The 25,798-nt window shown below is 48.1% G+C and overlaps 1 protein-coding gene across 1 annotated transcript in view; it reads left to right on the forward strand.

Annotated features, from left to right (window-relative positions):
* Nucleotides 1-25,798, forward strand: part of LOC125756273 (muscle calcium channel subunit alpha-1-like) — a 165,006-nt gene that overhangs the window by 73,409 nt on the left and 65,799 nt on the right. Inside the window, exons 2-3 of the mRNA XM_049420242.1 lie at nucleotides 7,102-7,414; nucleotides 12,408-12,513. Coding sequence (XP_049276199.1) covers nucleotides 7,102-7,414; nucleotides 12,408-12,513 — 419 coding nt within the window. The remainder of the gene's footprint in view (nucleotides 1-7,101; nucleotides 7,415-12,407; nucleotides 12,514-25,798) is intronic.

Consider the following 25,798-nt stretch of genomic DNA (forward strand, 5'->3'; position numbering starts at 1 on the left):
GAGTCAGTACGTTTGTATTTGTTACGAATGAACTGTATCGATTTTCTTTGAACTTTTCTAGTTGATTTATGTTAGTAATATTGTGAGGGAACCAAACAGTGTTAGCGTATCCTAGTACTGGCCGCGCAAAGGTTATATAACTGAGGAGTTTGACATGGGTGGCAGCAGACTTCAGGGACTTTTTAAGAAACAACCACTTACGGGTGGCTTTTTAGGAGATGTTGGCAATGCGCATGTTCCACCTGAGGTCGGGTCTCAGAGTTAGTCCTAGATATTTGTGGTGATGAACTTTAGTTAGTTTAGTGTCACTAAATGAGTAAGCAAATTCTGATGGGTTCTTCCTTCTTGTCACCGTGATTGGCACAGATTTTCTAGTGTTAATAGACATTTGCCATTGTTCACACCAGGTAGTCATCACGTTAAGTTGTCTGTTTAGGGCGAGGTGGTCTTCGTAACACATTATTTCTTTATAGATGATGCAGTCATCTGCGAAACGTTTTATGTTGCATTCAGTGCTAGTGACGATGTCATTAATATAAATTTAAAGAAAAGTCACAGTTTCGCCACAACAGCGGAGCAATGAATGCGATACCAACAAATTGGAATGTAACGCGAAGAACGGAGAGCAGCTCGAAATTTCCAGCGCGTTGCTCAAGCGCAAACGACGCACGAATAGAACACACACAGGACTAGCGCGAACTATTACGTGTCACAGCTCGACATTTAAAGCGTAAAGGATACATGAAACATAAACATAAAGGGCGCACGAAACAAACCATAGGTATACACAGGACGAGTGCGAACTAACTGTCACAGTTGGTACTTATTTCTGTTTGAACAACGCGCTCATTTCACAAACGCAGCCGCTGAGGAGGCGAGGGGACCTTCGTACGCTCTGTAACTTCAGCGCGGACATCGCGGTGAAAGCACGAGACATACAAACAGACCCTCCCTCCACCCCCACCCCCACTCCACGAGAAAAGCGCGCGCGCAGGCGACCATGCCCTGTAGGGCGAAGTGCACGGAGGCGTGAGCGCATCACTACGAGCGGAGCGACGACCTTTAAAGCGCGCCTCTCGCGGACTTCACGCCATCTCGCTGGTGAGCAAGAAAGCACGCTGAAATAAATGGTATATATAAATAGCTCGCCGCTAGCACGCTGAAAGACGGTACTCTTCGTGGCCTAGCCGTCTAACGCCGCACCCTGCGGCGCGAGAAGTCGCCCGTTCGATGCCGCGCGTCGGAACGTATTTCTGAATTATTTTTCTTTGTGGCTTTTCTATATATATGTACATGTACATATACGGGTCCGGACGGCGACGCCGACGGCAAAAACCAGCCGAGAGTGTCCATATAATTGCTATCGCAATAAAACAGTAAGGGCCCTGAGACCGAGCCCTGCGGCACACCAGACGAGGTGGAAACAATATCGGATGACGCTTCATCGAGATAAACAATTTGCGAACGCTGGGGTAAAAAATCGCCAATCCAAGCTGGAATGTTTCCGGCGCCAATTATTGCCTCAATTTCTGCAATTTTCTTGTGACACACGCGATCAAAAGCTTTGCTGAAGTTCTAGGAATATATCTGTTTGGCCGTGATTGTCAATCGTCCGTACGAGGTCATGAACAACTTCCGTTCATTGCGTTACTGTTGACATCCCGCGTCTAAAACCGTGCTGGCTAGGTGATAGTATGCGATTTTCTTCAAGATATTGTGTCAGGTGTTTTAAAATTATATGCTCTAGGATCTTGCATGATGTACTGGTAAGAGAAACGCGTCGGTAGTTTGAAGGAGAGTTTGTGTCACCTGATATCACCTTTGCTTGCCTCCAGTCATTTGGCACATGCGCAGTTGAAAGTGAAAAGCGATAGATAATGCCAAGGTATCTGCTGCACCATTCTGCGTATCGCTTTAGGAATTTGTTTGGAATATTGTCAGGGCCGCTACATTTTTTTAGTCTAATCCAAGAAGAAGGTTAAAGATTCCTGAGTCAGATAGCGTAAGTAAGTCAATGCTAGAACCTGTACAAACAATTAAGGGAAGGAACCCGTGATATGTAGTAAATACAGATTGAAAATACTTGTTGAATGCATCAGCTTGGCCAACATTTTCATCATGAGGCCATTGTGGCGTCAAAGTATTACGTGCAGGAAAGTGATTCCAAAATCTCTGTGGATTATTTTTTTTGGTTTTGGATACAATTCACCGACACCGATGCTACGAATATTAAATCACGTTAGTTGACTTCGATATGTTTGATTTACATGACAGAACACAAACTTTGCACGACTGCTAGCGTGCGCGTTGAGTGATTGTCATGAGCTACTAACATCGTGGCCGTTTCGAGCACCGTCACTAAAAGCCAGCGGGCGTTTCGACATGTTTTACTCAAGTTAGTCTGTAACTAGCCCCGTCTCACTGCTGCAGCCATTGTACATGTGCAACTCCATGTGACATATGGACGTCTTCAATCGAGCATATGTGCCATATTGGCCCTCAAGATGCTTCGTGCGAAATTATTGAGAAATAGCTTCATTTTAAAAAAAAGGAATCTTTATCAAAAGTCTTGCCCTGTAGTAGACCTACTTTAGCTTGCATGGGTGTGCAAACGATGTCCTGTGCGTGTGTTTATGCTGTTGTATGTACTAGTGACCTGTCACCGACGTGGTTGAGCTGTTGACTGACGCTGAAATAACTAAATGGAAAAAAGATGCGGTTCCAAGTGTACATTTCTCACGTGTTCACTTCCATATCAGTACTGAGGTATTGCCTTTACGGCAACGAGAATAACCGAGGTTCCGCAGTCGCTTGCAAATGAAGCTATTTTATGTAGGCACGTGTAAGACGACTTATTGTTTATTAGAACGTCTAGGCTGATTCCCTTTGGAAGCGGAACGTTGTAAAAATGAAAAAAAAAGTGTTGGACCGAAAATTGAGAACGCATATTCGTCTTTAAAAATGACATTTTTTTCTCGTGATTGATTGTCTCTAAGTCATCCTCGTAAACACTCGCATTCATGCGAGCGAATTGCTTTATCGGATAATCGATTGTTTTGAAATTTTCAGCGTAAACATGCGCCTTAAAGATAGCAACCACGTTGATTACAATAGTTTTTTTCCGAGCTCATTATGGCCGTTCCTATATCGACTTTCGTGCGGCTTCCTCAGCTCTTCCAGGAATTGGGTAAATCAATAACATGGCGGAAACATGCAATTATTTCCTGCTTTCGGAACAAATACAATAGAAGTACAAAGCAACTAGGCAGAACACTCCCATCAAGGGAGTAGCCAGAAATGTTTTCGGGGGGTGGGGGGTTCAACCATACTTTAGGTATGTTCGTGCGTTCGCTTGTATGTGTGCGTGCATATATACGGAAGCAAAATTGAGAATTTTCAGGGGGAGGGGGTTTAACCCCCCAACCTCTCCCCCTTTATGGCTACGCCCCTGATTCCCATAGACCGCACACTCGCAACGTGTGCGCTTTTTACTTGTCTCTCCGCTTTGTCCACTTCTATGCGCAGCTAACAAACGCGCGAAAATATCGACCCTGTTTCACATTCTGATCGTTTATATGCATCCTTGCGAAGTGGGGTGTGATTTTTACGGCAGCAGGTTTGCAAGCACAGCCATGCGTTTCGCAGTCGCCTTACTGCTGTATTATTTGCAGTCGCTTACAATTACAGCCGTGCTCGGCTTTTTTGTGTGACCGACGAGAGCGTTGCCGATGTTGTATCTTCCATTGCTTTCATGGTGAGCTTCTGTGTGAGTGCTGCCTATAGCTCCTACAGCGCTGCCGCGCGACCCCACTCGTTTGCTGGAATCTGCGCGACAACGTAAATACAGCAGGGAATTTTTTTTTTACTCTCGTTGCGGACAAAGACGAGTAGCGCAGAAACACCGACATAGGCTCGCAGCGTGAAGCAAACGATCTCTGACTGCCCTAAGTGTTCATATTATGACGTCTCAGTCGTAACGAGGTTTATTTGGTCGCGACGTCGAGAGTGAACAAGCGCCACGGCCACGATGATGAAGAGCACACACCCGAAGACGATGATGATGAAAGGCAAACGCGTGGTGATGATTACAATAACGCAGAGATGAGGAAGAAGTGCATAATAGATGCCTACAATATGTTCAAAGGTCTTTCGCCCTAACTCTGCCAAGCTCTAACGTCGTCCAGTTGTAGGCCTTGTGCAAGTAGCACAACGTGCCAATCCGCCCCCCCAGCTCTAGGATGTCCAAACACTTTTCGCCATTTCGGTGTGACTGGCTTCTCGGTATCTTGAACCTCTAAAGCGGATGCAAGCCATTTTCCCTGAAGAAGATTTCCTCTGTTTCTGTTGGAATGAACACCTATCTATTCGTTTATCTTTGTGAACTGAGAAAAGCTGTTCTGCTAGCCTCTTTCTCGCATACGTCAGTCGGCAGCGAAGTGGCGTTATCCAAAAGCGGAAGACAAGCCGCCAGATTATGTATAGCCGCCCATTTTCTTAGCCTGAACGCGCGAGCGTCGACCGCCGAGTCGATAACCGCCGTATAACGGAGCGCAGCGCCGAAATGAACAAGAGTACGCGCATGCGCGCTGGGAACAGTCCGGTGCAGCTTGCGTCTTCCAGGTTGTTATGCGAAACGGACCCAACCCCGCCTGCTTTTTTATCCTTGATTTTTCGTCCTGTTTCAGCTTGCCATGGCAGATATCTTGAAGTAAGACCGAAAGTCGAGCTAGTTGGTAGAAATTCATCTTGTGTAGCTTTTAGCGCAAAAAAAGGACAGGGACACAGAGGGAGGGAACAACGCCAGCGCTAACTATCAACTGAAGGCTTTATTGGGCCAGAAGAAAACATATATACTCGGACTACGTCACCCGCGGCACATGCGCACGGTCAACGGTGCAAACCAAGGCACTATCTCTCCATACCTATCGTTAACCCCTTTCCTTTAGGAGCGAAACTTCTTTGTTAGAAATCGTTACTGACGGGTGACTGATGCAAGATGATCCCCTGATGTGTATGTGATAAGCCTCTGCCAGTTCTCGCGTGGTGCGATCACGGTGCTCAAATAAGGTGACCGTGTCAGAGAAGCGTGCTTCGCATCCACACTGCGCAGAATGCATTGCTAAGTGCGTGAGCGGCTTTCCTTTTAAAGACGAGAGGTGCTCCCTTAAACGTATGTTAAGGCAGCGACCCGTCTGCCCCACATACATCCGCCCACAACTTAATGGAATGCAGTATACAAGGTTTGAGGCACATGTAACAAAGCTAACTTTGTGCTTGACGTTGCAAGTACGAGAGCGCTGGTCTTGTTCCCTCCCTCTGTGTCCCTGTCCTTTTTTTGCGCTAAAAGCTACACAAGATGCAGATATCTTTGTTGCCCCAGGAAAGTGCTGCGTGAACCACAAGAAAACGAAAGGACCAACGCTGATAACCACGTATAATCAGCGGGTCTATATCAGATGCCATCCCTCTCACGCGCGGGCACTTCACATTTTCTTTATAACTTTATGGGAGCGTTCAGAAAAGAAAAAAAGCATGACAATAACGGGGCCCAAAAGCACTCGGCGTTTGGTACGTTTCGCATAACAGCCTGGCAGACGAAAGCTGCACCGTACTGTGCACTGCTTGCATGCGCGTATTCTCGCTCATTTCGCCGCTTTGCTCCGCTATACGGCGCTTATCGACTCGGTGGTCGACGCTCGCGGGTTTAGGTTAAAAAGAAATGGGCGGCTATACGGGCAGACATATCCAGGACGTGAAATTTGAGCTTGGCAATGGCTACATTGACCGGCGTGCTATCTATTTTTTTCTCTGCCCCGATATTCAGTGTTTATTGAAACACAGTCAAGCAGTAAAAGGAAACTTTATTGCATTTCGTTAAACCACAATCATGCACTGCAATACGATCACCTCATTGGTTTCACGTCTGCGGTGAGTGTTTCTGAAGCGTTTAAGAGGACACGTCAAAGATGGAAATGTGCTTTAAATCATTCTCGCTCCAAAGAGACGTGCTAAAGACACTGAACGTAAAGTTAACCATGGGTCCATAAAGAAGCCTCGCATGCGAAACTTCACGACGAGTATGTTTGCAGGGCCATGTCCCCGACAGGCATCCTTCATCCTTGAAAAACAGTTTTCCTGGTTGGAGGAGTACTTCTCAGTGTCAATAACATCCGAGGCCACGAGGTATTTCGGCAAGGCCATGTAAGCTGGGGTGAATGAAATTACATTTGTGACGAAGATTGCGCTTGTCCAGAGCGTTCACGTTGCCATTGTGACTTCCACAGGAGCATAGGGCGCGCCAGCATCAGCTTATCTTTAAATGTCTTTATCAAAACACAAGGTCGAGTCGCATATAACCGGTGGCGTAATATCGAATGCTTGTCAAATGAATGAATTCCTTCCAGTGAAGTGTTAATCAACAACCCGAAAGCAGCAGATGCTTAACGAGATTACGAAGCATGCGGCAAATTCTCGTGCACGTTCTGTCTTTGTTCGGTGTCTGCTCTCGGGGCCGGCCAGAAGCCAGCTTTCGTCATCGATTGCTTTCTGGCCAATCGCTTGAGCAGCAAATGAACGTTCGAAAACTAAACAATAACGAAGCGCGCACAAGATATCGCCCCAGTTCCCCTGGGTTATGTTCAAGAAAGCGATGAATTCGGCTAGTTGGTGGCTGTTCATGGTTTCTTCTTGCGCTGAGTGCTGAAAAACGAGGATGAGGCAGGGACACGTTGACAACGGATGGTGCGCTAACTCTACTGGTTTATTCTGATTGCAGCGTGTCATATAATGGTTGACGGTGAGATGGAAAGATAGAAGGTTAGAAGAACGGTAAAGTAAAAAAAAATGAGACAAAGTGTAGCTGATGCCTTCGGGAGTCAATTACACGTAAAACATATTAGTGTGTATTGTGTCCTGCGAATATGTTTTCAGTCAATTCCAGTGAGGGTGGGCTGATGCACTAGCATTTCGTTGCTACTATCAAAAGTTCTTCCTTCAGCTCCCTGATATCTTGTTGCCACCGCGTGGAAGCAACTCCGAGTAACGTAACTCGGTGTAGCATATGTTTGTCGGCTGATGCGAGACGTGCTTGACATGTTTCAGGCTCGGGCCCTGGCGGCGGGAGCCGCGGGAGCAGCGGCAGCGCGGGCCGTCCCCTGTCCAGCGCGTGGCACACGGCGCTGGGCGCCGCCGACGCCATGAACACGCTGAGCAGCCAGCACAGCGGCGGCGGCGGGGCGGCCGCCGCTGCCTCGGCCGGAACGGCAGGGGGCGCCTCTGGCGGCGCCTCGTCACGTGAGCGCCGGAGGGCCCCGCGCAAGGGCCCCAAGCTGGTCGAGAGGCCCCTGCGGGCGCTCTTCTGCCTCGGACTGGGTAACCCGCTCCGGAAGCTCTGCATCAGCGTAGTCGAGTGGAAGTATCCTTTTGAGGCCACACTGTGTACTTGGCCGCATCTGCCATGATGAACTAGACCGCCACATTACAGCGTAGTCGATGCCTAACATAGCTGAAAATGTCCGCAAAGCATCAGAGCTTTTCGTTTGCAAGATTCACCACTGTGCTTATTCTCTGTCTATATTCATTTCAGGCGAAAAAAAAAAGCCATAAAACGGTGATGCCATGCAGTTAGCACCAAATAAAGACTATGGGGACTGCTTATCGACCGTAATGGCCCTTGCGAGCAGGCCATGTGATGACAGGAAGTGTTGTATTCGGCTACAGAAACCACTGTTTTATGTCGACCAAAACATAATATTGAGAGTCAGCCACAGAAACTACCGGTCGTTTCAACTCCAGGTCCCGTTGTGGGCGAGGCCCGCAGACGAGGCCCCCTAGGGGGCCATCGCCTCCTCAGGACCAAATAAAGTTATTCAGTCAGTCAGTTGATCCAGGCGAGCTCTGAACACTTGTCGATGTCTGGTGATCATAGTGTCCATATTGTATGAGTGCTCTTATTATAATTGATGCTTAATTTTTACGTGATGGTGTCTGTATGGAGATGTGTTCGCTGGCCTGTACATGTAGTGTGCGTTTAGTAAAACAGAGATTGCTTATCACGTTATAGTCAGCAGATGGTTATTTGCTAGTGTGCCGACATTCCGTCCTCGTGCGAAAGTATGCGCAGTACGATAACTAAAAAAGGGACACGGTTAGCTTTGCATGGCGTTGCTGTTGCAAGGCTAAAATCACATCGGAGCAGTATTCTCTGTTATTCTATGGATTTGCCATAGTTTTGCTATAGTTTCGCTAGGTTACGGTATACCAACTTTTCCTAAGTTTGGCTAGTCATATCGAGCGTTAACGTTCATATTACAACGATTATGCTATATAAAGCTAGACAATGTTTATCCCTCAATCAGCTTTCTTATAGAAGCGTCATCCCACTATTTTACCATGTTTATCAAAGTATACTCAAAAGCTAAACTAAGCTTCAACTCTGGCTCGCGTTAGCGAGCGTCCTAGCGCTCCGTCTCTGGCTAGCTTACCTCGGGAACTACTGTCGCGCTTTGGAGAGAGCGCGTGCGGGTTCACGATGATGATAGTCTCGCGCTTCACCAGACACATTACGCCCGGTTTAAGCAGCTCCGCTGTTAAAACATAGTGCGTTCGTGCAGACATGCAGGTCGCGCAGATGATACTTTCTGCGGGACCTTCGTTTCAATACTCAAAAAGTGTAGTACTAATTAAAACCCCAGTTGCATGCATGCTTCAAGAAGAGCAACGGCTCAGAGCGAAGCATGTGTGCTGTAATGGCATGGCTGGAGCGGCGAAGAAACGCGCGCGTCGCCCCTTCAGACCGGCCTGCCTGTGTGTGGAGGCGGCCGCGTCTCTGCAGTTCCGGCTGCAGTCCTCATCAGTTCTTTCTATCAAGTCCTCCAGAAAAACAGTTGGTTGGGCCAGTTGGTCTACCATAGCTACAAATAAATATAGCGCGAGACGAGCAAGCGCGCTCGCCCTCGTCAGTGTTCTTCTGTGTGCGTTCATTTTTCGCGCTGAACTTGTTACTATTGAATCCTGACAAGGGAGTGGCTGTGGCCTGCAGCGTCCAGCAAGCGCCTCCAGGCGGAGCGTGGTCACGGCCACGGCCGGAATGGAGGAGCGCGGGGGCGTTCAAGCAACGCCCGCGCGCCTCTCCAGTCCGGCCGTGCCATGGCACGCTCGCATCGCACCACTCGCGCACTTCGTCGTGTTCTCATCTTCTGCACCGAGTCCCTCTGGGGCCCAGGCCCCAAACTGCCACTCCCTCTGCGGAGGCGCTGGCGCTGGGCCGCGGCAGCCTGCTGCGATGACGCCTTCACCGGTGGTAAAACCTTCGGAGCACCAAGCCAGGTTGCGGCGAGAGGCAGCAGACCGGACAGTGCATCTCCGGCTTTTCGGTCATCCAGGCGGCACCTTTGACCCCTAAAGCTTTCGAAATCTTGTAGGATCCCGCAGGTCCTAAGTCATAACTGTGCTCCGACTTGGTTGCCTTCCCTGGCCTCAGGAAAGTGCACTACGATCGGCACCTGCGCCGAAGGGGAAGTGGCGTCCCTTTTTCTTCGAACAAGGCGTCGAAGGGCAGCTTGCCTGCTGACAGCCGTTCAAGCGCTTGAATTTTCCTTCCGAGACGGGAAACGAGGCGCCATACAGCCCGACACAGCAGGGAGATATCAGACGACTGTGGGTATTCACACGAGAGAGAAATCCGCGGCGGACACGGCAGGATTGCGGATCACGTGACCGCGACGTCACGTATTAGTGAGTGGGCGCGAACCCCCGTGCCTCCTCGGAGGCAACGGGGGCCTTTTCCCCGACAGGACAAACGATCCCCCGGCGGTGGGAGATATAGCGGAATTTCGCGCTCTTGTTTTGCCACATTGTTGCACTTGCTCCTGCAGAGAGCGTCAGTGGGTGTCCAGCCTGCACCTGGGGTCATCTGCAGCTCGTCATCAGCAGCTGGTGAAACGGGCGGTACAAGCCACGAGAGCAATCTGGTAACACTGGTCTGCCCTCGCCCCGTCCGTGTGAGTGGGGGACATTGGTAGCGATTTCTCCTCGCAAGATGACGTCACTAGGCTCCGCCTTTATCCCCCGAGGATTTGTCCCCCGTGTGAATACCTCCGGTCTCCGGTCGCGACATCTTCCTTGAAGAGACAACGGCGTCAGCGCGGACGACAACCCGTCCTGCTAGTTGAGTGGTCAGGTACTTCGGAGCGGTGGACCTTTTGATGCGCCAGGTTGTCCGAGCGTGTGAGCGTGTGTGGCAAGGAAAGGCGTCCTTGGTGCCAGAGGTGCAGAGTGCGGTGGCCACGCTCCAGTCGAGGACGTTGACCTAGGTGTGTGTGCGCGGCACCCTGATTAGTGCAGTGGATGTTCCCAACTTGGAGCAATTCCCGCATCTAGGGACCTGAGAAAAAAAGACCCTCTGTAATGAGCCCCCGCGGGCTCGCTCGACGGGAAATCTTCGTCATGTAACAGGATGTTCGTCATGTAAGACGAAAATGTTCGTCATGTAAGGAAATGCTCGCCACGTAAACAATATAAATAAACCACGTTAAGTTTCCCTTCATGCTGCCTCTACATCTTCCTCCGCAGTCTCCGGTGCCTGCAAATGCCGGTCGCAACAGCACCGAGAAGGTCGCCGATAAAGTGCAGCCGCCAGCTCACATGCATGCAGCCACTGTATAAGCGGCCAGCTACCTCAAGTGTGCAGTCTATTGGAGGGCCAGCAGAGGCCCGATGGTCTAAGTGCGATTTTTGCTCCTTCTCAGTCTTCTCCTTTGTCGTCGGCCGGCCAACGTTCGTCGATGCTTCCACCCTCGTTGTCCTTGACGCTCTCCTAGTTCTTTCCTTCCTTTATTCGTTTCTATTCTTGTGAGGCCTTGTTTGTTTGTTTGTTTTTCCTTCTGTTCTATGGCACGTACCCGCTCTGGGGGGATGGGCCCTCACTGTTGAACCCTCTTCGTTTTCGTACTTCTCCATGATGATAATGAGGTACTCTAAAGAGCCGCTCTCGTCAGCATCTTCGTTCTCGCCTGCGACCTTCCGTTCTCGGGCTCGCTTTCTCCATGTCTCGACCTCCGTGCCCGACTATTTATCGCTGCTATTCGTTGCCTTTCGGCCGTCGTCCTTGTTCTCGGTGTCCTTGCACTCCGCGGCGCCGACTGATCAGTGTGATACGGGGTTTATTGGCGCAAGTAGCACTTGGGCAGGATGCCTACGGACGCTGAAAGCGGGCGGCGACAACCGACACAAGAATCGAAGGTAAACACTTTGGTTGGAGAATAAATATCAGTTATCTCAGACACAAGAATCGCAGCGCTGGCACCAACAGCTCGCGCTTGGCTCTCCCAGCTGAGGTGGTGTCCCACTGCGGCATGTTGTTCTTCTTCCTCCTTACAACAGCATGGTATCTCCGGCTTCTTCATGTTCCGGAGACGTTGCAGGGGTTCTCTCGCCCTTGTCGAGCAGTTGAGCCGCCTTAGCCTCCCGCCGTGCGCTCGTGTCGTCGTGTGCTAGCCACTTCTACTGTTTGCGGTCATTGTAATCGCCACTTATGCGCTTGGAGGTCATGCTAGCCGCTCGAAGTGCGCGTCACTTCCAGCGCCATCCACTGGTCCTGGATGTGTCTTACTCGAGGCCCAGCTGCGTCCGTGGGCTTCCAGCCCTGTCGCGGGTATGGTGCGCATGGCCCACACCACACGCGCGCACCGTTTTCGCCTCCTCCTATTTCTCCTCAGCGGCCTCCCTCTAACGGGAATACCTACATATGTACGTATTAGCGCTAAATAACGCTAAACAGAGGCTCAAGTGTAAAGGACGGAAATTCTCATTGCCCTTTCATTCGATGGGGCGCTCAGAGTGATTAAACATATCGGAAAGGCGGGAAAAACGCTTGGCATCAATAAACGTTCTCAACGGGCAGTGCCAAAAATGTGAGAACAAAATACGCAGGTTTAAATATTTTTGCAGGTTTTTGCAGGTGGCGAGGTCGTGTTGACATTCCGCACGAGCCAGCCGCGGCGTCGTAGATTTTGACATCTACTATGGCCTAAACAATTTGTTGTGGAAAAAGAATGATTTACTTTTGTTCTAAATGAGCCAGAGATTCAACGTAAAGCAAGTCTCGGGAAACTTCCGTGAGCGGATGCGACCAAATTAGGAAAATAACCTTGAAATCCGCGACTTCCCGCGCACATTCAGTGAGCGGGAAGTCTACATTGTTTTCAGGTAATGAAGGTAAAAGGGGGAAACTAATGACAATATCAAGGGTTAGTCCAAGGTGATTTCTCTCTAAGCCACGATGATGTTAAGCCGTGCTATGATGTCTCATGCTGGCCCATGATTTAATTGTCCTAAAGAATGCTGTGCTGTACCTAATTCCTGTAGTAATTATCCTTGACTGCACCTTCCTCTTCTTTCTCTTGCAGGCCTTTTGAATATCTAATTCTGTTAACAATTTTCGCCAACTGTGTGGCTTTAGCTGTTTACACTCCCTACCCCAACAGTGATTCCAACCAAGTGAATGCCACTCTGGTAAGTTGTCACCACCACCCGGCGCTTCATCTTTTAATCTTTCTCCCAGAATTTTTCCATTCATTCTAAGGAGTCTGAAAGCTATCAAATTCCAGACTGATTGAATCTATTTTTCTGATTTCCGGTGGATACGATATGCTTATGAGGTACGCCGAAGTGGAGGGCTCGGAAAGTTTTGACCATTTGGTGTTCTTTAACGCGAACGGGGGTGGATAGTTCGAATGCTGTCATTTCCGTTTCTTTAAACTATTCTGTTGCGTCTTTAACAAGCATCTGCTGTTAGATACGTCAAGGAAATTTTGTATAGTTGACAAAGAAATACTAGTGATAAATTATGTTCGCCGGTAAAATATGCGGACATTCACAGCTCATAAGGTTTCCGCAGGCGTACTAACAACCATTGGAGCATGGTTTTGCCTCTGAGAAGCAGCTTGTATAAACGCTGACGTATTGCCAGCGAAGTTTTTGCGCATATTCGTTAACGTAATGCGGCGACTAACACGCCAGGTACTGCAAGATGAATAGGGATACCTTTTGTGTGTCGATGGCGCGCAAATATTGTGCAGAAAGACAGAGCGCCCGAGCAGAGTTGTATTTTTGAATTTTAAGAAACAGCTTACCGCTGTCCTGCCGTGGACTACATAGTACTCTAAATCTTGGAAAGCACTCGTAGAAACCAGCTGTCCTCCTGCGCGCCAAGTCACCGTCGTAGTGGTACAGTGGTTACGGTGCTCGGCTGCTGCCCCGAAAGTCACGGGTTCGATGCCGGCCGCGGCCGTCGCATTTCGATGAAGGCGAAATGCTAGAGGCCCGTGTACCTAAGATACGTAAGGTGAGGACAACACGGTATTTGGGTAGTCCTAGTGGGGAGCACTCTCGGAGTCTGTAGGAGGCGGACAAGGGGCAGAAAAGACAGGAAGTGGAGGTAGCGACAGGAGGGATGTGTCCATAGACGTGGCGAGTGGCCTGTACAGCCGGTTGCTCAGCCCAGTGTCTCCAAGAAAGTGAATGGCTCTCTTGAAGACCTGGGCATGGCTGTGGACACGGAGCAGGAGATCCTTCTGAATAGCCACGGTTAGACCGCGGCGACCACGACGGCTCATTGAGGTTAAAGCTCGGAGCATACGCACAGAGGTACTCGAGCCTTTCGTCTACCTCGCACGCAGTACATGCAGGTACCGGGGCTCTGCCAAGGCGATGGCGCCTGGTTGCAGGCCAGGAGCAGTCGATGCACACACGCAGGAGGAGGGATCGCTCCCTCGTGGAGATTCCCCGGTCTGGCTGCCGGGTCGGTGCTTCTAACTTGCTTACACGTTCGACAGGGTGCACGTTAAAGATACCAAGGTGGTCTGCTTCAGTCCGGGATACTCTACTACGGCACACCTCCTAACCATAATGTGATTTTGGCCCTCGTAAAACCCCAGAGTTTGGTTTACCCTGGAAAGCACGCGCGCACGTACGCCTAACACTCGCGCACAGTCTACAGAGAAAGAAGAGACCACAAAATACATCAAACGACGCACACCTGCTGATGCGCTCTAAGCAAAGAGACTCTCTATGTGAGTCCGGACTTGCCACGTATATATGACTTTCGTTCAAGAGAGCTCTCTGTGGCGATCGTCATACTCTCCTCAGAACCTAAAAGAGAGTTAACATGTCTCTTTAAAGAGAGTCATATACGTGGCACCTCAGGACTCACCAAACAGTGTAACACATGCTCTTTCTTTTTAAAGGTGAAAGCCTTAGATGTCTCATGAAACGCTAAAATTGACCATAGGAGTTCCTCGGCGTCTGCGTCAGTGCGAGTGATGCAAAATAATAATCGCGTGATGACGTCACCATATTACGTCATTACGACGTCACATATCACCAAAATTTGTGACGTCATCGTGACGTCACTATGGCGTCACACACCATTACGTCACATGGTGACATCGTCGCTTGAACAAAGGTGGGCCGATCACGGAGGAAATTCAAAACCATGGGAGGTGCAGAAAGCTTTCGAAGGGGTGTGGGGAGGATAAATACATCGGCTGAGAGAAAAGGAAGATGGCCTTCGCCTTCGAGTCGTCTTCTTAGCGTGTAAAGCAAGTGCACCTGTTCACTGACCGTTCACTTACAAGAGCAACCAAGTAGAAAATAGAAGCGATTTCACTCGATTTATTCGGTGCTTGGCGATATTGTTCTTTTGGCGCACCGTTTGGTTCTTCTGACCGCGCAATGAATATGCACCAATTAGCGAAGGAAACGTGCAAAGGAACGTGAGTACAGCTCGCCACTGAAAGTTGGAGGGCAGCGCTCGGAACCGCGCATGCGTTACGCACTCATGGCACGCAGAACCCTATGGCGTGAACGTGTATTAGTGGCAACTCGGATTTCAAATGATTTGTTTACTGTGCGACTTTCGATGGAGGTGTGCAACGACAAGTCAAGGAAGCACTGGCATTCAGGTGAGTTCATTTTGATTTCGAAGGCGTTGCGTCGGAAGAAACAAGCCATGCGTACATAGCCATGCGAGAGGTACGGGGTTCGATATCCCGCACCTCCTTCAAAATGTTACGAGAAGAAAAAGGCGTCGAAGGTTATACTTACAAGGTAAATACAGAGGACAGAGCCAGGCATACAAGATGGAGCCAAGTCCGCGCGTAATCAGGGAACGCCGTCCTCTTTCATGACGTCTCCCTCTTCATCTTCGGTAGCGCTTCGTAGCAATATTTTCGTACCTTCTGTTCCAGCCGTAAATTTCACACATTTCAGAGAGAAGTGGTGCCGCCTGCTCTGCGGCGCAGGCGGGCACCAGCTTTGCGCATAAACACACAGCACACCAAGAGCTCCACTGCCGACGTCGCGACGGCGGCGAATATATTCTGCCGCTATTCGCGGTTGTGTCCAAGCTGCACCGTGTAAGCAGTATTTGTGTACACTTCCAGCGCGTGAGGAAGGGTGCTCCTATTTCGCTCCCCTTGAAACACTTTGTCCTAGGCCGTGCATTCGCGTATTAAAGCTCGAGTTGCTTATCCCATTCTCTGTCGAAACATGGTAGTGGAGTACATTCACAAAGTGATTTGTCGCATTCACCGTTGTACGTACTGAACGCAACGCCGTCCATCCGAGTTCTTGGCTGCATTCGAGGCATAAGGCTGTAAGTTATCCGGTAGGACACAAGGACAAACATAAATGACCATTCCTTGCAGACATTTTAAAAGTAAATCGCAAGGTAAGCGTCCAACTTGAAACATGCATGAGGATGCATGAAGTTGAAAATTTATGAACTTATGTCTACGGAAACAACTTGAGACGGTTTAGCGTAGCATGCGCTCTACTACGAGAGCGCCGTAGTAGAGCGCATGCTCCTTTCACTTTCCTTTGTTATCTCCATAATTAAGATTTATCTGTTAGTTCATGCATGATTCTTAAGGAAGAGAAGAAAGCACGACAACGGTGTGTGTATATGTTCCTCGCGAGCCCTTGTTTGTGGCGTTGATCTCACATATAATGGACCCTTCGGAAGTTCACCTGAAGACTTGCAGAGCTGTCTGGTAGACAACGCGACCATCCGCTGTGATGTCGAATTTTACCCGCCTTGACTGCGGTATTGACAATAGTTTACAGGATGTAGGGCTTTGCGTGAGAATATTCAAGCACCTATAATGTCTGCACTGGATCTGCGTGCTAGTTCCTAACCTATTCTCCATTCTGTGCGTCAGTTATCCTCGTAGGTACCCACTATATAGGCACAGGTGAATGAAATGCTACTATTTGCACTTCCGAGGTTTACGTGATCTCATCACTTTCCAAGAAGTGCTTGAAAGTGGCCACCTGTACTACTCGCAATCATTCCATCCGTTGTGTATGGATATCCTTTGTGTGTCTAGATTTAAGTGCGTTGATTCCAGATTTCTTTATTTGGCGTTCTTCTCAAGTAGTTTCAAACGCTACCTGCGCTAGCAGCGAACACTTTTTGCAATGCTGGGCTGTCATCTTTACTTCTGGTTAAATTTATTAAAATGCATTTATTGTACAAATGCACCGAACGGCTGAAAAACGCGGTCATTAGTGGCAGTAGTCGCAAACAAGGAGACGAAGAAGTGCTTTAGCGGCACTGCTTTATCGTACGGTAAGTACGGCGACGGCGTACCTCCGTGGACGACACGTAGCTGTGTCAATCTCCAAGACCCGTATAAGCCACTCTCCTCGGGACACAGCGCTGCTGAACGAATCGAGCAGCTTGCGCAGCGAAAACGCTTGAGGATCATGACACGCTAACACGGAACGATAATATCGTATCGAAGCGGTGCGGTATTGTCGGCGCTGCTAAAACAACGTATTACTAAGCATTTCCGTGTTGTATTTTCGTGGACAAAGGGCTCACTTCTACAACACATGTATATGTGTACACGAAATTAAAGTCACACATGCGTAACCTCGCTTTACCTAGCTGCAGCTTGTTTAGTGAATGAACGAACTTTCTTTTGTTTGTGAAGAGCTGCTGTGCCTCATAGGTGGTTGACCGTGCCGAGGAGACGACCTGTCTCTGGGTCCAGCACCCTCCGACGGTCGACTAGAAATTGCTGGCACTCACCGCTCTTAACAGTATGTGAGGGTGTCGGTTTTGAATGGCTGGTACGACTGGCGAGGAACACGGTCTGACATTGCCAGAGCAGGCTGAAATTTGTCGCAGTAGCGAACGAAGGTATAAAGTTGAAGGAAATTACAGGAAAACTTCGGCTCGTTGGACATCCGTATTTGACAAAATGGCGATAGCCAATACTACGACGAACGGTTACATGCGCTTGCATTTTTCTTCTTTTAGCCGTATTGTCTGAGCCTCGACCGCTCTGTAAATCGGAGCTTTAATATGCCGGGAAGAGGAGAGATCGGCACTGGTGTGCACAAACGCATGAAACATCTTAATCGTCCTCAACGCTCTTTTCTTTCGGGAGGCGCTCGCCGTGTCACGGTCCGTCTGCGAGCCCTTGTTTGTGAAAAACCAGTGTCAGAATAGATGGACCTGTTATGCGCAGTGTGCTTTACACCTTTTCTTTGGTATTACCGCAATCGTCGCATGCGTTCGGAGAAATATGAGAACGTGCAAGGCATTATAGTAAAGGAAGCCAAATTCACGAGTATACCGCAGCATTCGCGACTCGGCTGTGTGCGGTGGATCACCTTGGCGCCAGCGCAACGCGTCTGAACTCTTGAAGCGAAAAGTGTAGCAGACGGCTTTAGGAATCATTTGCACGCATGCGCATGCTGTCAGCGTTATAAGTCGCTAAAAGGCAATGAACGAAAAGGCAAGTTGTAATGATGCGTTGACATGTCATGGTGCTATGCGGTCGATGCTTGCGTGTTCTGGTTAATAATTGGAACGGTTCACAAAAATTAATGTGATGTTTTCGTGAAGAAGGCATAGGTCACACAATGAGACTAAATCCATTATTTGGGACGCTTAGAAATACTGGATATTTCGAGCGAGAGGTTTCCCAAGACAACGTATCTGCGAGCGACGACGCTGTATGGCGATTCGGAGAAGTTTCCCGCGAGGACAGACAGTGGATGCGCCGGAAGTCGCGAGGCTTACCTTTGGAAATCCGCGTAGAGCCTGTCTTTTCCATTCGCGCGCCATTTCTTCAGCTTCGATGGAGTCGAGCCTTCGCTCAGTGCTTGGATCACATAGGAGGGATTGGGTGAAATAAACAAAGACTGTGCGTCCTCAAAAAAACGGAGGGAACAACACCAGCGCTGGTGTTGTTCCCTCCGTCTGTGTCCCTGTCTTAGTTTGCGCTAAAAGCTTCTCAAGATGAATATGTACCAACTAGCTCGACTTTAGGTCTTTCCACAAAAGAGCTAAGAAAAAGTTTGTGGTTGAATTAGGCGCCATTGGCTGTTACACTTTCAGTCCTCCCGATTTTTATTCGCTACATAAGTTTCTGACTTGCCCATTTCGAATGCGTTCCTATGTGAAGGAATCCCTGGGGAAAAAATCCATCGTGGGCTCTCACTTCGGCGTGGCAAATTCTTTCTGGAGTGGGTAATAATGTGGTATAAAACAAAAAGGCGATGCTTACGGCTTATTTTTCATTTGTACGACGTTTATTCCCATCAACTTTTTATGCTTATGAGCTACACCGCTCGCAGTCTGTAGTAAACGCAGATAAAAGGTCTACTGATCATAATGTGAGACATCGATGAAGCACTTTCAGACAATTGTGACGTTTGTCGAAGGAAGGACGCAGAAGAGAAGTGTATGCAGAAGTATCGCCGATATTCCAGTACATCAAATATTTTACAACTGCACTGGTATATGAATGGACGGCCAGAAATTGCCGCATATTTGTGGCCCACCAAATACAGCCATATTAAATCTGAAGTTGAGAAATCATAGTGCGTTATTTCATTACGTGAACGAGTTTGTGCCGTTGCGCATGCTTGCGCACAACGGAGACTTTCACTGGAACGGCTTGATAGCCTCGTGTAGGCTGGCTTACTGGAAGTTCTGTGCGATACGCATACAATGCTGATGCTCGGCGAGAAACGGCGCCACCTCAGTTTACTTTTAAAAGCGTCACTTCTCTCATATTGCGGGCTGAACAGCACAAACGTTTGCGTCACTTATCGTTCTTTCCTTATATTAGAATTTGTGTTGTTGTGAGGCGTTAATTAAACTCAGCGGGCATCGGTGTGCCTGAAACACCGCATCCGCTTTTGTATATTATTGTAACGTCCATATTTCATGTTGACTGCCGGACGCAGGCCTCTGCCCGCGATAGCCTGTGTTCCGTTTTCTGCAGCAGGACTCAAAATTGGGCTAGTTTTTGATACATAATGGGCAAGAAACAGCGCGCTTCGTTCCGTCTGTCTGCGCGCGGTTTTTTGCCCATTCGTTTTCTGACTGTACTCTTGCAAACGATATTTTTAATCTTGTAAAATCTCAGAAGATTGGCTTGCTGGGCGATTTGGTACTGCATCGTGGTAGAAAGCAGAGCGAAAAAAAAGGGAGGCTGCGCTGTATGTATACGTGTGGTTCTTTCCTTGTCTCCGTTTTTCGCGGTCATTTCTACGGTGTTGTGCAACCTCCTAGTGCGTTTTCGTAATCGTTTTCGTTATGTGGCTTTTTGTCTGCATTCCTGTTATCTGTACTATGTATAGATGCGAAAATAAAGTTCAAGTTCAAAGTTCAAGTTCATCGTGTCCCTGTGGTGTTGGAACCAGCTAGCTAATGGACCGATGGTCATCATCTATGCCATTGCTCAACATACCAACTACATTTCTTTCTCTTAGCCATCACTATAATGAAAGAGCAATGATGTCAAGGGGGCGTGGTTAGTCAGGTCACTGTGTCGTCGGCTATCCTGCGCAAGGGAGACGAACAAGGAGATGAGAAACAACTGTCGAGACGATGGGGTGCACTCGGCGGAAAGAGAAATTTTACACGCGCGCATACAAAGGGAAGGAAGAATACTGCAGATGTCCAGTCTGCAACCGAGTAGTGGGGCAGATATATGGGAGTTCGGAAAGTGAACGTACAGTTGACCGCTTTTACGCGATGTGGAAGGAGTCCTTCTGATCTAATTAGGCTATGAGGACAGGTCAGCAGGACGCTCGGTAAACCGTTCACCCCAACTCCACTCGACGCATGTGCTCTCGAGAAACGACGTCGCGAGCAGAGTGACGTATACGACGATAACAACAGCAACAACAAAAAAAAAAAACGACGGCTCACCATACCTACACTTCACGCGAGTAGGCATTTAAATTGTATCAGAAAGCAGAGATTATATGTGACACGAAAAGCAAATACGTAAAGCACATACAGTCGAGCTTGCTTGCGAAGCCGTTGTCGAGCATCTGCGCGCGTGTAGTTCCCGCCTTCGTAGTTGGCTGTTCACTCTATATGCTTCGTTCTATATACAGTGGTCACTGTACACCGGAATAAAGATTTTTATTTGATTTGAGTTGATATTTATTCGCTGTTTACATTACACAAAGGCCCAGTAGCCGACAGAACAGGTATCCGACTACTCCTAGCTGCCATTCGTAACTGTTTGTGCGGAGCGGCCGTGTTTAAATATTCAAACTCAAGCTCAAATACACTGGCCAAGAATCAATAGCGCGCTGCTAACTTAGCTCATCCAAAAATAGCGGCCAGAAAAGCCAGCATTTGCTGCTGTGTATCTTATTTTCTTAAAAGTATTGAAAAGGTCGAGTGTTCGGTGTGCCTCCATTTCTCACGAACACGCTTTCTCGACGCATAAACGCTGTCTCAGCTATTCTGTGGAGTGATGTTTATGCAGGCGTGTTTTCGTATGAAGGCACGTCTGAAAGGGAATGCACGAAAGCTGATTCGAAGAAATAAAGAACTAAGGGCACCTATATTGAAGTGTTGCGAATAAAAGTTATTACGCTGGAACCTCTGGATGCGATTCATCGCGCTATGTAAAGAAGGAAAATCCACGGCAAGGAACTTCCGTTTTCAAAACAGCGCTAACAAAGCTGCTTGGCCGGCAGGCGCTCACCTGTCTGCTGTTTCCCGATTCAGAGGGAAAAACGTGGTTCTCGTTCGAATTGCCTAAATCAGCAAGGGCCCCGTTGAACACCGCCCGTTCCTTCGATCAAACATGTTCTCTCTCGGAAGCTGCGCTATTGCTTTGCTCGCCGTTGTGTTCGCTCTTGTTTCGTCGTCAATATCCCTCTCTACCCACTAATGTTCGTTGGTGCTCGCGGCTCTTCGCGCCAGCTGTCGTTTCTCCCGTTGAAATACACTAATTAACCCTCGCGAAACTCGCGACCCGTTAGCGGTAATGACAGCGCAGGCATTACAGTACCTTTTTTTTTTCTTATTAACTATTCGCGGTTTTACTTTTGGCAGCTTCGCTGTCTGTACGATACTGCTTTCTTTGTTTTTCGGACTGGCTGCAAGAAAATATTTCTCTTTCGTCGAGTGAAAAATAAAAAAGAACAGCTTACCGTAGAATGTAAATCATACTATTATCGACTGACGATTGGTACTCTATTGGTAGAAAGGCAGCTAATAATAAAACGCAGCTGGTATTCAAGTAAGAGACTGTTGCGAAACGAGGCTAGGCTCGCTTTGCCCCTTGTCTGATTACTCGCCTTGCTGCACAAAGATGGATAATTTTGTATGTGTGCTGCATAACACTTAACCAAAAGATTCGCCTGTCCTCCTGTCGGACTTAAAAGATCGGTTACCTTAAGGGAACGATGCTCTGGCAGACGAAGCAACCGGCAAGAGCGAGTCGTGCGATATGGATGAAAATTTAATTTCCATAACGTTCAATAATAGAATCTAGCATAGTAAATCGCATGCAGATGCCGCGTGGCGCCAACTAATGGAGAAACCACCACAAGGATGCTCTCAGACTGTTGCTCGTAGTGTACCCATATTTAGTGTCTTAACGTGCCGTTATTTACATGTATTTGCGCTTTATTCAACCTGAATTACAGATAAAAGGATTTGCGTCAACGTGTGGAACAGAATGCATCCCTACTATTTGCATGGCGGTGCATACAACAGCGTTTCCCTTGTATCTGCTAGCTCTGTTAATACTTTAGTGGTGCGCGAGTTACCGTGTGAATTCCATGTGTTCGTCACTGCAAGAGACCGCAGGAACATGGGCTTGATGAGGAAAGTACACTGCTTTTTGCAGCTTGGTGCACACGTGTCGTCTGCATCCCCACAATGCCGGCGCACAACTGCTATCACGCTTTGCAGCGTCTTTACAGCGTACGACTCCCTCCTCACTGCAGATAAAAAAATTCCGAAAATGAATTATGTTCCGCTGCGTCGTCGCGACGATTTGTTCAGACCCGCAAACCCGTGTGCTTTCTCTTGCAACAGAAAACTTAGCGCCAACGTGGGGTTGGCTGTCCGGACCATTGATGCTCAGTGACAACGTTTGCGTGATTATGCTATCAAGAAAGACATGAGAGGCGCAGAGTTTAAGCAAAAAAGAAAGGAGGCTTTCTAGTCCACAGTAGGTATCAATCATGGGATGGTAAAAAGACAGACAGCGTCCATGAATGTAGAAATTCGGCAGAAAGCACCGCACAACACCATTTTGTGTAATCTAACAATGACAAGAAGCTTTCGTGAAAGATTAGCAAAGGAAGACATTGCACAGTGCCCGTCTGTTTTAAAAGCACTGCATTTTAGAAACTATAGAGCTGTTAATTTCAATGTAACTTTTTTTTTCTTACAAAATCTACTGCAGCAGACGAAAAAGTTGACAAGGCTAGTGGGTGCGTACTGATATATTTAGCGCCACCAATATAACTGAACGGCAATACGCTATGAAGAAGCTTTGTGTTTTCTTTGTTTACGTTGACAGTTATCAGTGTGAAGCTACTAGTCTTATTTTCTTGTTTCATTAATGATTACTGATGGTTCATGATTGCGTTGCACTGAGCGTATGACTGTTTTCATGGTTAACTTTTTTGGCATAAATACCACGCACTGTTAGTTACAGCTGTAGCATAAGTTTGAATGTCGGGTGTTTTAAAAGAGCGTAAATAGATAATTCAAGAAATTTCAGCTATACATTTAGCATTAGTATGATACGCATACAACATGCTCAACACTGACATTTGGAAATTTTTGTTTACTCGTCTCTATCTTGCTAAAAAAATGTTAACACAACATTTCTGTCTTTACTGCAATGGAAACACCCGAGTCTTCTTTTTTTTTTTTTGTTGTAACACCAGGGTAGTACTATTGGTTGCTAAAATGTACACTGCCTGGCGCTCCGTTCTTTCTTTTCATTTGTAGTGTAACACTGAAAATGTATCAGTATACTGTTTTATGAAATGTTATAATGCGAAATTACATCATGTAGCGCTGTAAAATATGATTTGGCTATAATTACGTGTGCTGCACGCCCAAAATATGTTAACACTGCCCTGTCTGCTAGGTAAACGGAGACTGGAAGCCTCCCCTTCTATCTTCGCCAATGTCTTGCGAAAGAAACAAGAGTGTGATGGTGGATACAGGTAGTCAATAATTAGCAGCACTGTGGTGCCACACGTGAGGCGGCTATTCTCAAGTTGTTCTACTTGAGTATCAGCCATTGAGATACTGGCGAAAAAGCACACTTCGTTGTTGTCAAAAGCATAAGAACGCGACTTAATCCGCACTTAAACAAAAGACAAGACTTTTTTTTTTTCGCCTTCAGTTATTGATATATTGTAGACTAAGAAACTCGTCGCATAAACCGTAGTACAGAAATGTAAAACTGTTGACTAACTCTACTTAGAGTGTAGGAATGTCGGGGGAAACGTTTCTGCAGATGCCCAACTACCACTCGTACTTTCAGATCTCGCGATGTGGGAATGCCCGAAGGCGTGGAACTAAAGTACATTTGAGAACAAGAATAAGGCAGAGAAATTGTCCTCCTTCTCAAGAAGAGAAGAGGCTGGCGGAGAATGCCAGCCGGCTTCTTATCGGCTTTGCAGAAGAGCCGCTTCCTCCTGCGTTGTTTCTCACGTGAGCCTCAAAATGAGAAAAGAAGTCGAGTTCTGTCGAGAAAGAAAATAGCCGGGATTACAGTCTGCGGAGAATGCGAGGGAAGAGACTCCATTCTCTGTTCGTTTGTCGTGTACGCAAAGGCTACGTTATTTCGGCAGTTTCAAGCATGAACACGCGTATCCAACTTTTTTTTTAACCTTCCAAAGCTGCGGGTGTTGGTTTTCTCTCCATATTTTCGTTCGTAGTCGCAAAGTGCTCAAATGTGGCCGGGCTGCGATTTGACTGCGCGTAGCAGGAAATTTCGCCCCCGCAAAGGAAGTCTCCTATAGGAGTCTTGCAAGGAACTGTTCGCTCTAGTGCAGCGCAACGTCTAAAATAGCATGGATTTAGGCGGTTTTAACTGAAAGTGCTTATTAATACTGTAAGACCCAGAAGACATGCAGATGTGTTTGATTGCTGAAGGTCGCGTGTTTGGTCCCTTGCTGTGGTGGTCGTGTTTCATTTGGGCGCCAGTGAGCATGACGCCCTTCTAAAATTTGCCAGAATATTTTACATTCATTAGGACCTCGTCAAAAGGATCGGAAACCAACGAAACGGGCTCAAGGAACATGACACCCTATGAATAATTCAAGCTCTGCTCACCAGTCACATCACGTACGGCACTGCGTACCTCATTTTGAAAACTGCGGAAATAGAAAAATTTAGTATTATGATAAGAAAGGCAACCAAAGTCGCCCTGGGACTAGCCCCATGGCTTCTACTAGAGTCTTGGTAAAATAGGTGCCCACAACACGTGGCAAGAGCTCGCCGAAGCTCACAAGAAGAGCCAGCTGGAACGACTCAAGCACACGTCCACAGGTAGGTCGGTGCTCCAGTACCTCAAATGCAGCGAGACGTACATCGTCGCTTCGGACCGGAAAAAGCACATCCCGCTGGATGTTAGAGTCCCTGTCCATAGCGCCTATCCCGCGCAACATGCATCCTACATTCCACAAACGCAGATGGAGCGATAGAACTGACGCTATTAAACGAAAGTTCCAGCAAGACCCGGACGCCTGTTACACCGACGCGGCCAAGTATCCGCGTAGAAACGTGTACGCTGTCAGTGCCGTAGACTCTCGAGGCCGAGAGTTAGCGTCGGCCACGGTCAAGGCACGCAACTCGGAAGCAGCGGAAGAAGCGGCAATCGCTCTCGCCACAACCACATGTACAGACCGCGGTGATCTTCACCGACTCGCAAGCAGCTTACAGGAATTTTGTAAAGGGTCGCATATCAGCCGATGCACTTAACATCGTAAAACGGCGAAGCACTCCACTCCCATACACCTGCGTAGAGGGTCTACAGGAAAATGAAGCGACCCGTGCCGCTGCCCGCGAGCGCTTCAGCCGTGCTGCCCTCACCCCACAGGATACCCGAACCACGGCTGAAGAGACGGAGGCTGTACAGAACGCCTATTCGTCGCTACTTGAACACTACAGACTGGAGCGATGGGTGTACCCTCCACCACATCCAAAACTGACGAAAGAAGAAAGCGTGATCATCGGACGCCTGCAAAGCAACACACACATACATGGAACATTAATGCACTGCCTCCACACAACGAAACATAGCTTGATGTGCCCGCTCTGTAGCGTACCGGACACCCTGGCAGATTTGCTCCTGGAATGCCCGTGTCATGCAAACCACGATATGCAACCGGAGACGGATGTGAACCAAGCACCAAATACGAACGATGACCACCTAATCGAAACGTGGGAGGCAAAGCTCACCGTCGAGGACCTGGAAGACCAGCGACAACTTGT

The sequence above is a fragment of the Rhipicephalus sanguineus genome, chromosome 10 (genome assembly GCF_013339695.2).
Source record: "Rhipicephalus sanguineus isolate Rsan-2018 chromosome 10, BIME_Rsan_1.4, whole genome shotgun sequence".
Lineage (NCBI taxonomy): Eukaryota > Metazoa > Arthropoda > Arachnida > Ixodida > Ixodidae > Rhipicephalus > Rhipicephalus sanguineus.